At 38.9% G+C, this 15,633-nt stretch overlaps 2 protein-coding genes across 6 annotated transcripts in view; one reads left to right on the plus strand and one right to left on the minus strand.

Annotated features, from left to right (window-relative positions):
* Window positions 1–15,633, minus strand: part of LOC144022080 (uncharacterized) — a 28,783-nt gene that overhangs the window by 3,833 nt on the left and 9,317 nt on the right. For 3 of the 5 annotated variants that reach the window (XM_077526549.1, XM_077526548.1, XM_077526552.1), the window contains 2 exons: window positions 5,911–5,978; window positions 47–5,829 (listed from right to left, as the gene is read on the minus strand). The gene's annotated coding sequence lies outside the window, so the exon portion shown is untranslated. The remainder of the gene's footprint in view (window positions 1–46; window positions 5,830–5,910; window positions 5,979–15,633) is intronic. The other 2 variants (XM_077526553.1, XM_077526550.1) reach the window with 1 other exon arrangement.
* On the plus strand, window positions 2,660–14,672 carry pde11al (phosphodiesterase 11a, like). The gene is given in 22 exon segments (XM_077526547.1): window positions 2,660–2,844; window positions 2,846–2,883; window positions 2,886–3,700; window positions 4,831–4,989; window positions 5,470–5,559; window positions 5,682–5,822; window positions 5,941–6,005; window positions 6,810–6,936; window positions 7,101–7,176; window positions 7,870–7,937; window positions 8,003–8,095; window positions 8,565–8,615; window positions 8,754–8,900; window positions 9,794–9,901; window positions 10,208–10,317; window positions 10,394–10,484; window positions 10,962–11,062; window positions 11,231–11,308; window positions 11,393–11,456; window positions 11,825–11,899; window positions 12,509–12,592; window positions 12,679–14,672. Coding segments are annotated over 22 exon segments (2,856 nt in total). The 5' UTR covers window positions 2,660–2,776; the 3' UTR covers window positions 12,886–14,672.

The raw sequence follows: 15,633 nt of genomic DNA on the forward strand, positions 1-15,633 counted from the left end.
TTGGATTCATTTGTGAGGTTTTGGATGCATGTGTCCATATGCTCACATGATGCTGTTGTTTACTGACGGGGACTCCCATCTGCTCCCAAAACTCTGATTAGATGATTAAACAGAAGAACAGATTATTCCACCACAAAAAAAGATTCAGTTGTATTTGAGTTGCAAAGATGCATAAAACATTGGGAAGTACATATGAAGAAAGCAAAAGTTACTTTGTATTCATTTGAACTAACTTTACTCAACTCATTTACTTTGGTTTGGATTTAATTCAATGATGCATAAAAATATGAATACTTAATATGCATAATATTTTCATTGAGTGTTTATATATCGGCATGGTGCGTTTAAGAGACATGTTGCACAATGGACATCTATTTGACACTTTAAGGACTAAAAGAAGGCAACATAGCACAAATGTTCCTCTATTTTACCTTAGTTCACAGGTACAAGCAGTCGGTCCACCTTGTCCATGGATTGGGTTTCTTAAAATTGCAGCAGCAGGCGGTAAAGAAACAATTAAGGGCTCGGATCCGATAAGTCCAAATAAACCAAACTACTGTAACAACAATTCTAAAGTCACAGACGGATTAAATCATATGATGAGTTCAATTGAAGCTCTGATTTCTTAAATCACATTATGGGCTGAAAGAATATGTTGAAGCTACCAGTGTTGGACGCATGCTGAAACCAGACACGTGCCTTGGAACTTGGAAGAGTTTGGTTTTGGTTACAGGAGTCATCTTTCACCAATGCAACAGAATGGAGGCAGCCACATGTCAAGGCTGCATTTCGACACTACTCTCATAGTCTCGGGGACAATTGAGGAGATTATTAGCATCTGGAAAAATAATCAGTACTCATATTTGATTTACATTATGCCATGTCATAAAACATTCTGAGGTGTCATATAAGTGCTAGGGCGCCAGCCAACTGCAACTTATTGAAATTATCATGCCCAGCAGACAAAGTGAAATAAACTACAAATCAATCAATAGCAACCATGCAGTTAAATAAGGGATTGCATGCATTAGCATTCCATTCCATCGTGTTCAAAGATGAATGCATATATTTTGCTCTGCGTTGGACATTATACAAAGCCTTCACGGATCAGCGGTGCTATATATCGTTTGCCTCTCAGCAGCAATGTAGGCTACTCCAAGACTCTGCCGCATTGTGCTTTTTTAATTGGGATTCCCATGAGATGTGTTCGAGAGTCTCAGTAAAATACAAATGTCCAGCAGGCCAGGAACCAATTTGGTCCAATAGAAAAGCTGCTCTCCCAATTCTTGCCATTTTGTTGAATCAAATATTGCAGTGGCTTTATAATATTGAGGGAAAGGATAAAGACAGGATACAGGACAGCTGAAACGGGGTTGCATAAACACGTAGGATTTAACTAGAAATTTTGTCTGAGGTTTAAAAGGTAGCTTTAGTTGCCTGCAAAGATTTGTGATGTATCAATTAATGTAGAACAATATTGCTTTGGGGATTCTTTTAACATATCCATCCATCCATCCATCCATGGGTTATTTTTTAAATGAAGTTAACTCCCAGTGAACCAGGGTCTGGTTTTCATAACATATGAAGGTGTTCAGTTGATGTCAGGCATGCGCACTACTTAATGTTATCAGTCATCTCTAACATCATGCAAGCCTAAGATCAAAAGATGAGTACAGTGGATCCGACAGGAAATGTGGAGAGGAGCCGGCAGTGTTTTTGATGTTTAACAATGGTAATGTTTAATGTGAACACAAGGGATTGATTGCAACATATTTGCATCACCCTACATAATACTGTGCAGCAGTGGCACTGGCTAAGCAACACCAAGATTATATTAACTTTTTTTTAAATGTATTTGATGAGAACATTTATTTTTAATTTTTTACTTCACCTGGATTACTGTATCAAATGTGCTATTTTAAATAACCAAAAGTAAACAGTCTTACAGATAGTGCCTCCTGCTGGCGCTTTATCAGAATGCAACTGAATGAGACAAATGTGCATTATATATTATTATATGAGCATTTGCAGGTTACAACATTTTGTGGGAGTCACACATAGTGTTGAAGTTCACTTGCCTGATTAAAGTTGTGGTCATCGTGGATTCAGTTATGGTGATAATGTGAGTTTGAATGGTTATCTGGCTCTCTGTGTGCCCTATGATTGACTGGTGACCAATCCAGGGCCCCACAAGTCATTCAAATTCCGCAGGGATAGGCTTCAGCTTCCATAGACCCTGAATATAATAAATAAGTGATGGCAAAATGGATGGATGGATGATTCTGAAGGATGGCTTGAAGCAACAATATGCAAAAGTATCTCTCTCTCTCTCTCTCTCTCTCTCTCTAATAATGGTAAAGTTTCTCTCCCTATCCTGCAGGCGGCGGTAATGAGCAGTACAACATGATTGCCAATTGCCACTTAATTGAGATGAAGAAATGTCTGGTTAGTGCCTACAAGTAGGCCTACCTTGTACGTACTTCCTTGTTCCTCACCATAATTTTGATGAAAATTGCATGCGTTCCTTCATAAGAAGTTCTACAATAAAAATAAAGTAGTTAAGTAGCACACACATTCACTCTTCAAACACCTGGATCAAAAACAACCTAATTTGGGTCAAACAAAGGGACCCAAATAAGTGGGTTGGTCCAATTTTTGACCCAGCAGTTTCAAAGTGTACATACTGCATCAGTTTCTTAGACGTGTACGTGGTGCTCTGCACCTGTAGCATCAAAGAAGAGTGCTCCACCTGTAGCTCCTTTCCTCCCCTCCCACTATGTGCTGTGAAGAAGATGGCGTTCACATGGGTAATGAATGGATTCATGTTAGGAGGACAGCAAAGCCAGCCCACCGTGCAGCTTCACTCATGTTCCAGCATTCGCTCTCTTCGTTTGCTCCTCACAACGTCTATCCCACCATGATGACTTCGGACTACTCTGACGTTGAGGCGTTTCTAGACGGCCACCCGGAACTCTTCGAGGAGTACCTGGTCCGAAAAGCCAAGTGTGAGCACATTAGCAGGTGGCTGCGGGAGCACCAGCCTCCGAAAGTCCCCACGGCCGATGAGAGACGCGGAGGCGCCCCGGCCAGGGAGCCCTCTCTGTGTCCGGCCAATCCGGACGCTCTCCGGCGCAGGTCGTCTCACATGGAGCTTCGGCGCAACTTCGCCCGATCCAAAGCCACCACGGCGCACCGGACCTACGACGAGCACGCCAGCTTCAGCCAGCAGGACCCCCAGTCCAGCATGAGGCGGCGCGCGCTCCTGCGTAAAGCCAGCTCGCTTCCTCCCACCACGGCGCACATCCTCAGCGCTCTGCTGGAGTCCAGAGTCAGCGTGCCACAGTACGCGTCCACCGCCACCGACTACAAGTATCGGCTCCGGGAGGCCAACGAGAGGGAGTTCTTCTTGGAACTGGTTAAGGACATCTCCAACGACCTGGACCTGACCAACCTGAGCTACAAGATCCTGATCAACGCGTGCATCCTGGTGGACGCCGACAGGTGCTCCCTCTTCCTCGTGGAGGGACCCGCACACAAGAGGACGCTAGTGTCCAAAGTGTTTGACGTGCACTCAGGCACCACGGTCAGACCCTCCTCCAGCACCCTCAACTCCAGCGAGGTGCAGGTGCCTTGGGGAAAGGGCATCATTGGATACGTGGCGGAGCATGGAGAGACCGTCAACATCCCCAATGCATACGAGGTAAATGGAACGAGCACTAAACACTTGAATGGGAAAATAAAATGGCAATGATCAAACACGTCTGGAAACTACATGAACATGAACATAATGTTGTAAAGGCATATAACTGGAGTTATATTTTCCACTTTAAAATGTGCAGTTTTATTTTTTAGAGAAAAAAGTAACAATATGTATAAATGTTATCTCACCATGCCTGCCATCAACTTCAATGCGGTAAAATAAGATATCAAAATCAAAAGATGTCAAACAAAATATCTGCTAAAATCTGCATTACTAAGCACTACATTTTATGACCGTTGTTGCAATCTAATGAGATCAATGCTGTTCAATCACTGGAAACGGTAGTACATTGACATTATTGACAATATATTGAACATAGCAAATGTTATAGCTTTTATATATTTTCTACTAGAGTAGATCATTATAAAATATGCATTTTATCTGAACTAAAGCTTCTTGAATATTTTTAAAGATAAACTACATTTTTAAAGCTCTTTCTACTGGATTGGCCATTCATGTGCTAGATAATTGGATTTCTGTTCTATTATCATTGTGCTCCAGATTTGAACACATTTGTGTGAAATAATCCTTTTGTTTGCCTATGCTGTTATCTTGTATCATTTATTATTTAAAAGGGCTTGAAGACAAGTGTTGTATTTAAGTATTTATGATGTAATATAGATGTTTTATTTATTTATTCAATCTACATGAAATATTTTGTCCAGTTGAGTTTCTTATAATGTGCATTTTTCATCTTTGCCAGATTTCTGTTTGATCTACTGAAAAATTGAAAAGTTGTTTCATTGTAATAACATCGAGGTAACGCGAGCGTCATCTAGTTGCTCTGGTGAAAAGTGTGGAGCCTATTCAGTCTTTTTTTTTTTCTCTCTGTCATTTACTTTTGAGGTCCAGTTAGTGTCTTTATTGTGACATAACCAAAGTAATTACCAACATTAATGTCATGCTCAATGGCTCAGAGTTGGATGTACTGTAATGTCACTGGCTGCCCTTTGGCAATGTCTGATGACTGTAGTGATCTTCATAAGTGCTCTCGAGGCTGCTAAACTTAAATACATTCTTACAATGGGCGCATTTATAGGTGCTTTTATATGTGCTTGTATGCCCTCCAGGACCACCGCTTCAGTGACGAGATTGACAAGTTAACAGGCTACAAGACTCAGTCCATTCTCTGCATGGCCATCTGCAACAGCGACGGCGAGGTCATTGGAGTGGTACAAGCAATCAACAAGAATCCCACGGGAACGCCTTTCACGGAGGATGATGAGAAGGTGAGACATCATCTCACTGGATGGACCTCTTATACCCTCGCATTACATTACCCGCAGTCAGTGGGCCGTATGGATAGAAATACTGAGAGACGGTGATAAGCATGGAACATTAAACGCATCTAGCAGAGAAGCAGTTTGAGTGTAAACACTTCAGTGCGTTAAAGCACTTCTTCCTGCTCTTGACTTACACCTAGTGTACACTCTCGATCAACAGAGCTTATTAAAGCAATTGGAGATCCAGCTAAGCTGTTGGGAAATCTTGCATATCATACACTCAATTATATTGCAACCCCAGTTCACCTTCCACTAGTGTTTATGAAATTGTCCACATGGTGGCAGAATGAAGTTGTTTCAACTGCTTTGCTGCTCATTTTGCTTGATTTGACCTGCTAAGCTGAAATCTTCTTGATACTCATAAGCCACAAGCCTCTGATTATTTTCTTTCTTTCTTTTTTTTGTTTGTTTTGTATTTGCAATCAGGTACTGCAGATGTATCTGCCCTTCTGTGGAATATCTATCTCAAACGCCAAGTTGTTTTCTGAGTCTCGCAAGGAGTATGAAAGGAGCAGGGTAAGTGATGCCAATCAAATAATTGACAGTATTATTCTCCATGCATGTACATTGTAATCCATCAGCGGTTCGAGTGTACTGTACATACATTCAGAGTTATAGACTACCTTTTGCTGCCTTAGGCTTTACTGGAGGTGGTCAACGATCTGTTTGAGGAGCAGACCGATTTGGAGAAGATTGTGAGGAAGATCATGCAACGAGCGCTGACACTCCTGCAGTGTGAACGCTGCTCTGTACTGCTTCTTGAGGACATCGAGTCACCGGTGAGGCCTTGAAAAATAAAGCTGTTTTCAACTTTTTAATTTCATGATAGAGGTCTTTACTTCCCAAGAGGAGAAATTATAAATTTACCGTGGTGCTTCCCATGATGTGCCCTGTAAGGTTGTGAAGTTCTCCAAGACATTCGAGCTGATGTCCCCCTTGAGCAACATGCATCATGACATCAGGTGACATCAAACACAGATGAACAATGCAGAAAAACTGGCAATGTGGGTAAATTAGGAATCTCAAACTTTCATGATGAACCTAAAATGCACTACTGTATAACTCAGGGGTGTGTGTGCAACCTGCGGCTATGGAGCCACATGTGGCTCTTTAGTCCCTCTTCTGTGAATCTCTAAAATAAAATAAAAAATAGTAAAAAATATATATATATACCGTTATATTTTTTACATATTTTGTTTTTTATTTTTGATACAATATTCTTTAAATAAATTAATGTTTACATAAAAATGAATAATAAATGTTCAAAAAATGTCAGAGTCCAAATTTTTAAGTTGTCAGAAAAAATTGAGGTGAAAGGAAGATGGAATTAAATAAGAAAAAAAAAATAGAAATGTCCAAAAAGTGACCATATAATGTCCAAAAAAGGAAGAGTAAAATCAGAAAATTACCATAAAATGTTCATACAATTGCTAAAATGCCAGAGAATTAAATAAAAATGGGAGAAAACGTTCAAAAAGTAACCATGAAATGTCCAAAATCAAAAGAAGAAATCCTCAAATTTACCATAAAATGTCCACAAAATTAAAAATGTCAGAAAATTGATAGAAAAAAAAGTTAATCTATTAATATCTATCTTTGCAAGCAGCGCATATACAATATAATGATCAGAATCAAGAGATGAATACATTTGGATCCACCGAAGGTCACGAGCCATTTAACATTTGCAACACATTTGGTCAGCTGCAGGCGAACTGTTGTGTTTGAATGTTCACAGATTGTTTTTATGGCACTCTATCCATATGCAGCATCAGCATAGAGAAACTATCGTGCTCTGATTGGCTGATCAATAATAGCATCGCAGAGCTGGTAGCCTCCACGGGACTGCCCGTTAACATCAGCGACGTGTGCCAAGACCCGCGCTTTGATGCCGAGGTTAGTTTAGCACTAACATTTTGTTCACTTTTTTAAAACACTGCTTTCATTACAAACTAATGTAATTTGTGGATTTTAGAATAATCTGATTACTTTGGGATGATTTTACACTTACTTACAAGGATTTCAATAACTATGGTAATCAATACAATCTGTTTTTGTAGGCAGATCAAGCCTCAGGATTTCATATCCGATCAGTGTTGTGTGTGCCAATCTGGAATCGAACGCATCAGATTATTGGTAGGTTTGCCAGATTACATAAAAAAGTAATAATAATAATTACGATGATCTTGTCTCAATTTACTCACTAATTCAGTTCATCAGGGTGAAATCTGGGCCTGTTTAGAACACAAAGCTGCTATACACAAAGGAGTCTCTTTTTTTGTTTTTTTGTGACAGTGCTACTGAAAATGCTACAATAATAGTACACATAAGTGAAAACAAAAATCAAGTTTGGACTCATTGACGTAGAATAATTTCCAAAAAACACCCGATGATCTCTCATGATACACTAACGTGCTGTAACGTATGATCGATGACAACCTGGTTGAAGCTTCGTTCACCAGCAAACTAGTTGAAACTGAATTTACAGTCCCTTCTGCTGGTATCTGTCAAATACTGCACTGTTATGGTGCAAAAATGACAACTTTCCAGGCAATTAACTAACTCAGTTATTAAGAAACCTTCATCTTTACTGACATCCCCAATTTATAGCACTCTTTGTAGAGTAACGCTAATTATTAATTCAATGTTTCCAAATTCAACAAACTGTTGTCAGTTCCGAGTTTGCCAAACGCTACAAATGCCAGTTGTTGTTTTTCATTGGCTCTTAGGGCAGTTTTAATTGGGACCAGCACCAATTCTATTGAACGACACTTATGTGCCTGCTAAATAGTTGAACATTTTATTTCATTCGTGTTTGCTCCTCCACAGGGGTTGCACAAATTTTGAATCGTCTCGACAGGAAGACCTTCAACGATGCGGATCAGAGACTGTTTGAGGTTTTCAATCATTTACCAGCCGGTTTTCTATAGATTGAACACATGAAATATGTTTTATTTTACAGGCATTTGTGATTTTCTGTGGACTCGGCATCAACAACACTATGATGTACAATCAAGTGAAGAAGACGTGGGCCAAGCAGTCTGTGGCATTGGATGTGAGTGGAGATAACACAACTCATCACTACCAGGGTTTATTCGATTTAACAATGATCGGTGGATTTAAAAATGTTTACATTGTTCCTCCTTAGACCGTAGCAATTGCTAGTCGCGTAGATCAATTAAGCAATTTTGATAATGATGACACATCTTGAATGACTCAAAAATAACTCAAACAAAACCTTACTGTACATGTCAAACTCAAAATCTTTGCTGCCCTGTATCTCTCTTGCTTTTCTACTGCATAAATATTTCAGCTGTTCAATAATTAATAATAAATGATGGTGCCAGTCTCCTCATGAAGTCAAACTTTTGTTATTTTCACATTATCCCAGTTGGTTTCTAAAACACCTGATGAAAACTTTTTTTTGACGCGATGACCTCTTGTTTCATGCTGAATTTAGATCAAGCTAGGATGAACAAATAAAAAGAAGCCTTTACATAATTATTTGCATATGTTCTTTCCAGATGTTATCTTATCATGCTACGTGCTCAAAGGTAGAAGTTGACAGACTGAAGGTAATCCCAGCTGGCGCAAATAGGAACATAACAATCTGGTCTACTTAAAAGTCAAACCCAACTGAGTTGCGATTGCTTCACTTCCTCCGTGGCTGGAGTCATGTGACTGACAGCTCTGTCCCAACCTTCTCTCGTCAGGCTGCAAAAATCCCCCTGAGCTGCGAGCTTGGCATTGACGAGTTCCATTTCAATGACTTCTCTTTGGACAATGATGCAATGATCACCGCTTCTCTCAGGATGTTCCTGGAACTTGGGGTGGTCCAAACTTTTAAAATAGACTATGAGGTGAGTAAAAAAAATGAAAAAGCTCCCCTGTATGATGTTTAAATTGCACTCAGGCTACTGAGGTAAATAGACGTACAGTGGAACTTTTTAAGTTGTTTGTACATTTTGGAGTCACCATCAGGAGTACATTATCAAGTTCAGCTAGCATTTTTTTTTTAATTTGGCTTTTTTTGGGGGGCATGAGTAGTAAAGTGTCCCGTTGTAAAAGCAAAGGTACAGTTACTGTTTTATTGTGTTTATGTTCTGCTATTAATACTGGTCAACTCCTTTTTATATTTGTATGTCAAGAATGTTAAAGCATAACAGTTGTCATTACATCAAGTGTCTTGCTGTTCGACTTAGCATTGTTTCACCTTTTTTATTTATTTTTTTTGTTTACATGTACTATTGTTAGATTATTACTTTTGATTAGAGTCCAACCAAGTAAAGAATCCAATATTTCATATTTGTGCTTCAGGTGCATCTCAATAAATTAGAAAATCATCAAAGTTAATGTATTAGTTTTTTTTAAACTAAAATTATAGGGATTTAGTTAATAAAAATCCCAAATAATGGCATGCATAATAAAATACTTTCAATTGACAAGTTCCAACCTAATTTCCGTGTTACAAATATTTTTTGGTTGTTGTTCTAATTTATTGAGATGCTAAACTTGGGCTTTTTGTTGGCTATAGTCATCAAAATAATATATCAAAAAATAAAATAATTAAATATTTAACTGTTTAGTTATACTCTACACACGTTTAACTTTTTTGATTGAATTTCTAAAATGAAATACATTTTGCCTGATATTGTAATTCATTGAGATGTACTGAACATTTGAGAGTTTTGGTGGCTTTTCAACATGCAGTAAAAACAAAACAAAAACAAAAAAAAATTTCTACTTTCCTTAGGTTTTGTGTCGCTGGCTTCTCACGGTGAGGAAGAACTACCGAACTGTGGCCTACCATAACTGGAGGCACGCCTTCAATGTGTCCCAGTGCATGTTTGTTATGATTACGGTGAGTTCCACGCATTCGGCTCTGATTTATTTGTGTTGTCTTGATCATTTAGCACGTGAAGCCGTGCACCCCGTTCACCCAGAAGTCCTAAAAGCGCTCAAGATAAACTGCCATATTTTAAGTTTTAGTGCTCCCTTCCAGCATCTAGCTTAGCCTAACCTTGCCCCTGTGCCCCCATCTCATGTTTTACTGCCATCAGCCTCCCTTCATCCCACTTGACACCATTCTCCTTTGCACAGCTGAATCAAGTCATACAATATGCTATTTTCCATATTTGTCAGAATTGCAAAATATATTTGTTTACAGTCAGCCAGCTTTCAGGACGTTTTATCTGAGGCAGAGATTTTGGCGCTGATGGTTGGCTGTCTGTGCCACGATCTGGACCATCGAGGAACCAACAATGCCTTTCAAGCCAAGTAAGGCTCAATCACAGTGCAATGACAATTTTTGCGATAAATGACTGTTTTGAATATGTTTCTACTGTGTCTGCAGGACAGGTTCTGCTTTGGCGTTGCTCTACGGGACGTCAGCGACCCTGGAACATCATCACTTCAATCATGCAGTCATGATCCTGCAAAGCGAGGTGAGGCCCATATCTCCGACAGGATTATTTAGAGAGTTACACAAAAGCAGGCTAATAGCCCTACAAAGTAGTGGCCTGATAACAGACAAAAATACGCCATTTGTTTGAACTAATGCTTTTTGAAAAATGGTTCAATTGATGAGAGTGGTTGGGAATCATCGCCCCAAAATTGATTTTTGAGTTCTTAGAAACAGTCGAGACGGAGTCTCCTGCGGCAGCGACCGCCAACAGATTTTTAAGACTTTTGTGTCCAGTTCACACGAGATGGATTATAAAAGCACTGTTATCTATTGATTCATTTTAGAAAAGTGCAGAAAATGTCACTGTGTGTTGCTAATTAACATTGCTAATGGAGACTTCATTAGACAGTGAGCGATGAGTTTGCCAATGCATCTGCTTTAAGGGAACATTTCAGCTACTATTACTCACCGTTGCCTGCAATACTGTATGGAGATTTATTTATTATTTATGTTTCAGGGTCACAATATTTTTGCAAACCTCTGCTCGAAAGAATATAGCAACATGATGCAACTATTGAAGCAGGCCATTCTCTCCACAGACCTCACTTTGCACTTTGAGTAAGTCGTCTTTTTCAGTGTATTCAGAACAAATGTTAAAAAATAAAAAATAAAAAAAATAATAAAAGATCAATTCTTCTACTTTAAAACAAGTTTTATGAAAAATATTGCTGCATTGAATACTGTTTTTCCCCCTCTTGTGTCCTTGACTGTCTTTGCTTTGCAAAGGCGCAGGAGCAAGTTCTTTGACAGCGTGCTTGCTGAAGAATTCAGTTGGACGGAAGAAAATCATAGAGAAGTCCTCAGGTATTTTGTACAAAATAAAAAAAAAATCTAGTGTAGAAATCAATAACTTTGTGTTTGCAATGTTTTTTTGATGGCCTTTGACAGATCTATGCTGATGACAGCCTGTGATTTAGGAGCAGTCACTCGTCCATGGGAGATATCTAAACAAGTTGGTGCATTTATCATTTGGCATATTTTGAACTCATTAATGGCATAATTTTTGCTTGTTTACAATCATTTTCATGCTTTGTCCTGCTGTATTTTTATGCACAGTTGATTTACAAAAGCAGCTCTGACTCATAAATACGTACTGTATGTAATATTTGCATGACCTGAATAAGATTAAAATACAATGTATTTCATTATTTATGAGGGACATGAGAGCATTTAATGAGATTTTGTGAGAATGTGGGGGGGGGGGTCTTCACTTTTTCGGTCTCTCCAGCTACCGTGGCTCAACAAAATTGCATATTCCATCCAGTTTGTACGATTCTGAGCCTATGTCGTATCACATTGAAGTAAAATGTGCCCATTCAGGTTGCCGAGCTGGTGACGAGTGAATTCTTTGAGCAAGGAGACAGAGAGAGGTCGGAGTTGAAGCTCACCCCAGCGGTAACAACACTCACTGGAATTTAAGTTTTGTATGGCTCAAATGATATGGACTTTTTGAGGCCAAGACCGATTCCAATATTTGACATTGGACTTCTTGACAGTACTTCTTCGTTTAGAATTTGTTTAATTTTACATCAGGGAGAAAGAAATCGGCAAATATCGGCCAATTGTTGGTGGGGCGAGGGGAGTTTCAATGTTATTATCTTCGACTTATGTTGTAATGTGAAATAAATAAATGAATATCTGCAAAAATTAGCAAAACAATTTGCCCAAATGTTGCAGATTGTAAGAGCTAATATTGGCCGATTAATAGGTTGGGCCCTAGTGTTTTGTAAGAAAAATAATAAGATACAGTATGTAGTCATCCATGACGCTGTTTATAGTGGAGGCGCAAATGATTTAGTGAGGCAACTGTGCAGTGGTACTTACTTCAAGGTATCTATTAACACATCTTAAAACAGTCCACTAGTGCTAAAACACAGTGTAAAATACTCACAGGTATTATTTATTCCTTATCGTCTGTGGAAAAACTAATATTATTGCAGCTTATTGAGTCAATTAGTTGTAAAACTAATGTTCTAAAGGAGGATCATATTGTGTCTTTTGTAGGCCATATTTGACCGAAATCGCAAAGATGAGTTACCTGCCTTACAACTGGACTGGATAGATGGCATCTGTGCACCTCTTTATCAGGTATTTCCTACACTGGGCGCGATCAAAATGCTCATGCATTTACTGCTTTTATATAATAGTGCATGTCGTTTTCCTTTCATTTGCAGTCCCTGCTGAAGCTAAACAGGAAATTGCAGCCAATGGTGGAAGGGATAGATGCCAACCGAAGAAAATGGCAGGAGCTGTGCGCATCTAATGAGCACGCACGCGATGCCTCAGTGACCAGTCAGAGTCCCGAGGCTGTAGAAGCCAGCGAGGAGTCCAACGCAAAGCCAGCGGAAAACACCAACTTGGGGTCAAACGGTCAAGTGTAAAGTTTAAAGCAGGACAGTCTTCAAGATGAGGTTCAGCTTCCGAAATGATCGGAATGCTGTCCTAACCTTACCCTTACCTTACTGGAAAGGGGTTTAAAAAATGTGAATTTCCAGATTTCCTGAAGTAGTGGCTGTTTATTCACATGGTTGCATTGAGTAGCAGGAGTTATTTTGGGGAAAAAAAAACTGCTACATGAATCCAACAAAGAGGACTCTTGAACATGTAGATGCTTGCTGTGACAGCATTAAAAAAAAAAAAAAAAAAAAAAAAAAAAAAGTCATTCAGTGCCATTGACGGCTGTAGACGTCAAAAAATCCATTTTAACTGGGCTGGCAGTGAATGAGTTAATTAACCTTCATGGTATGGTTGATAATGATAGGTCTAGTCTATTCAGGGCTGCACTTGCACAGATGTAAGAATGAATGAATTTTGTCTTTTGTTTCTTTTCTAACCCAGTTCTCACGGGTTGCTTTTATGTAAAGGAAACGCAAAGAAGAAAAAGTGTACAGACGTTCATTTTGTTCAAGTGGATGATGCAACTTGCAACTGGAGGTACGGCATCAGTTAGAGCGGAGGTGGCTATTTGAGGATGTAGAGTACATGAAAGGGTCGTTTTATCTGCTGAGCTTCGCCTTGCAAGTATCACTGTCAAACTCAGGGCAAGGAAGCGGCTCGATCATGTCGTGAAATTTCACTGAAATTTATAGGGAATTTAATGCTCAAATCCAAAAGGGTGACACTTTATGTAATATAAACATATTTTCTAATGAATGCTGCCTCAAAGTAGTTGAAAAACTTCAAAAAAAAATAGTTCCTGTGTTTTCTACCATCCTGAATGTAGAGCTTGTTCTTGAATAGGGATGGGAATTGATAAGAATTTAGCGATTCCGATTCCTGATCAATTCTCATTGATTTAATTATCATCATATATATTGTAACATTATTTATGTAAGATATTTATTCAGCATATTGGATGTATTCCCCGCTTTGGGGAAATTAAAGCTTTTTTTTTTAGTGTTGCAAGAAGCCTTGGTGTCATCTTCGCATGGAATATTGCCAAACTTCTGAGTGCTGCGGTGACGTCATGTTAAAAATATTCCCAAACAAAATGCACTTTTTGCACGTGATGTCATCATTTATGACATAAGAAAAAAAAACTGAATTATCAGGCAAGCAATCAAATGATTCTGAGGACTCAAATTACTCAAGAAGAACCATCTTTCGATTCCCTTCGCTATTCCTGAACGTGATGATCACTTTTTTCCTCTTTTTGCTGCATGGCCACATTCATATTATTTGTAGCGTAACTGAGCCTTAGGTCGTCAAAGTGTTGTTGCTGTAAACAGCATGTTTCATAGTGTACTGTAAACTGTGAGGCAATTGTGTGCAATCAATTGCCTAAAACATTGAGACACAGGAGCGCCAATGAATTTCTTTTTTTTTTAATATGGATCTCAAGGTGGTTCTGTTCACTCCTGAAAATTGAGCCATGTATGGAACTGCAATATTTTTGTAAGGAAATGGAGCATGCTGATCAATGTAAGAAAGTTCTGATCTGCATGTACGCTATTTTGTTTGATACTGGACGAGCGCAATGCCTTTGACTGCCTGATGAGATTTGCTGTTGCATGCCATTCCTCTCAAGGATACAAATATTGATTGCTGCTTGACAGACAGATTTACATTTAATGAGTTGTCACTGTATTATTTCTCTCATGGTATTTATAAGTTGACCTGTGCTGAAATCATTGGTGTAAAAAAAAAAGCTAATACACATTTTTGCAAATAAAAGGCCCATGATATTCAAAGTGTTGTATCACTTGTGCTACCATAATGATTTCAATCTACAGAAACTGATCTTTGTGGTGTTTATTTAATCGTTCTGGGAAAACAATTAAATGCACGCAGAAACACAAAAACTGTTTGTAGCTAAACATTTGTCACTTTTATCAGAAGTTTTAGAAAAGTAGATTAAATTTGTACGTAAATTAAGATATAACCTTTTGAGAATGTAAACACATAACTCATACCATTTGAACCAAATATTACCTGGCAGAAAAAAGAAAACAAAAAAAAACAATGTTGACCTGGGGATGTGACGCCATCGTATACAGTAGTCCATACACAATGAAACATTTTACAGTAAGAATTTTCACATGTTCACACAGTCTCTTTCTTCATCTGTGGGCAATGTTTGATGTTCTGACTTAATAAGGCTTGGAGGTGAGGCTCGCGTAGCAGCAGTCAGTGCACTTTAAATCACATGCAGCTAGATGCCTGCACCCAGCCAGCCTGAGTTGAGCCTTAATCTATAATTTACCACGGATTGACTGGATTCTGCGCGGGGTCGATCATCACCAGGGAGCGAGAGAAAGACGTCCAACCTCATTTTCGATATTCAGGGCCATAGATTTCCATCTCGACTGCTTTTTTTCCAACACTTTCCTCCCTTACTCAAACATCTAGACTTGTATTCAGGCTAAGTCATCATCATTGCGTCACATGACATGGTGAGAAACAAGCGCCTCAAATAGACCTGCAGGGCTAAATAACCTCAAGATTGCTTCCTGCGTAAGGGTGAATACAGTAGACAGCGCAGGCTGGGTATGTAAACTGAGCTGGAATGAAATCACAATTTACCGCCTATTACGACAAATGTTCTACATCTATTATTAAACAATGAGGCCATACAATCGTAATCACGTGATGTAGACTTTAAATATTAATACATACTCTCAGTAGTTAAG

The sequence above is a fragment of the Festucalex cinctus genome, chromosome 7 (assembly GCF_051991245.1).
Source record: "Festucalex cinctus isolate MCC-2025b chromosome 7, RoL_Fcin_1.0, whole genome shotgun sequence".
Classification (NCBI taxonomy): Eukaryota; Metazoa; Chordata; class Actinopteri; order Syngnathiformes; family Syngnathidae; genus Festucalex; species Festucalex cinctus.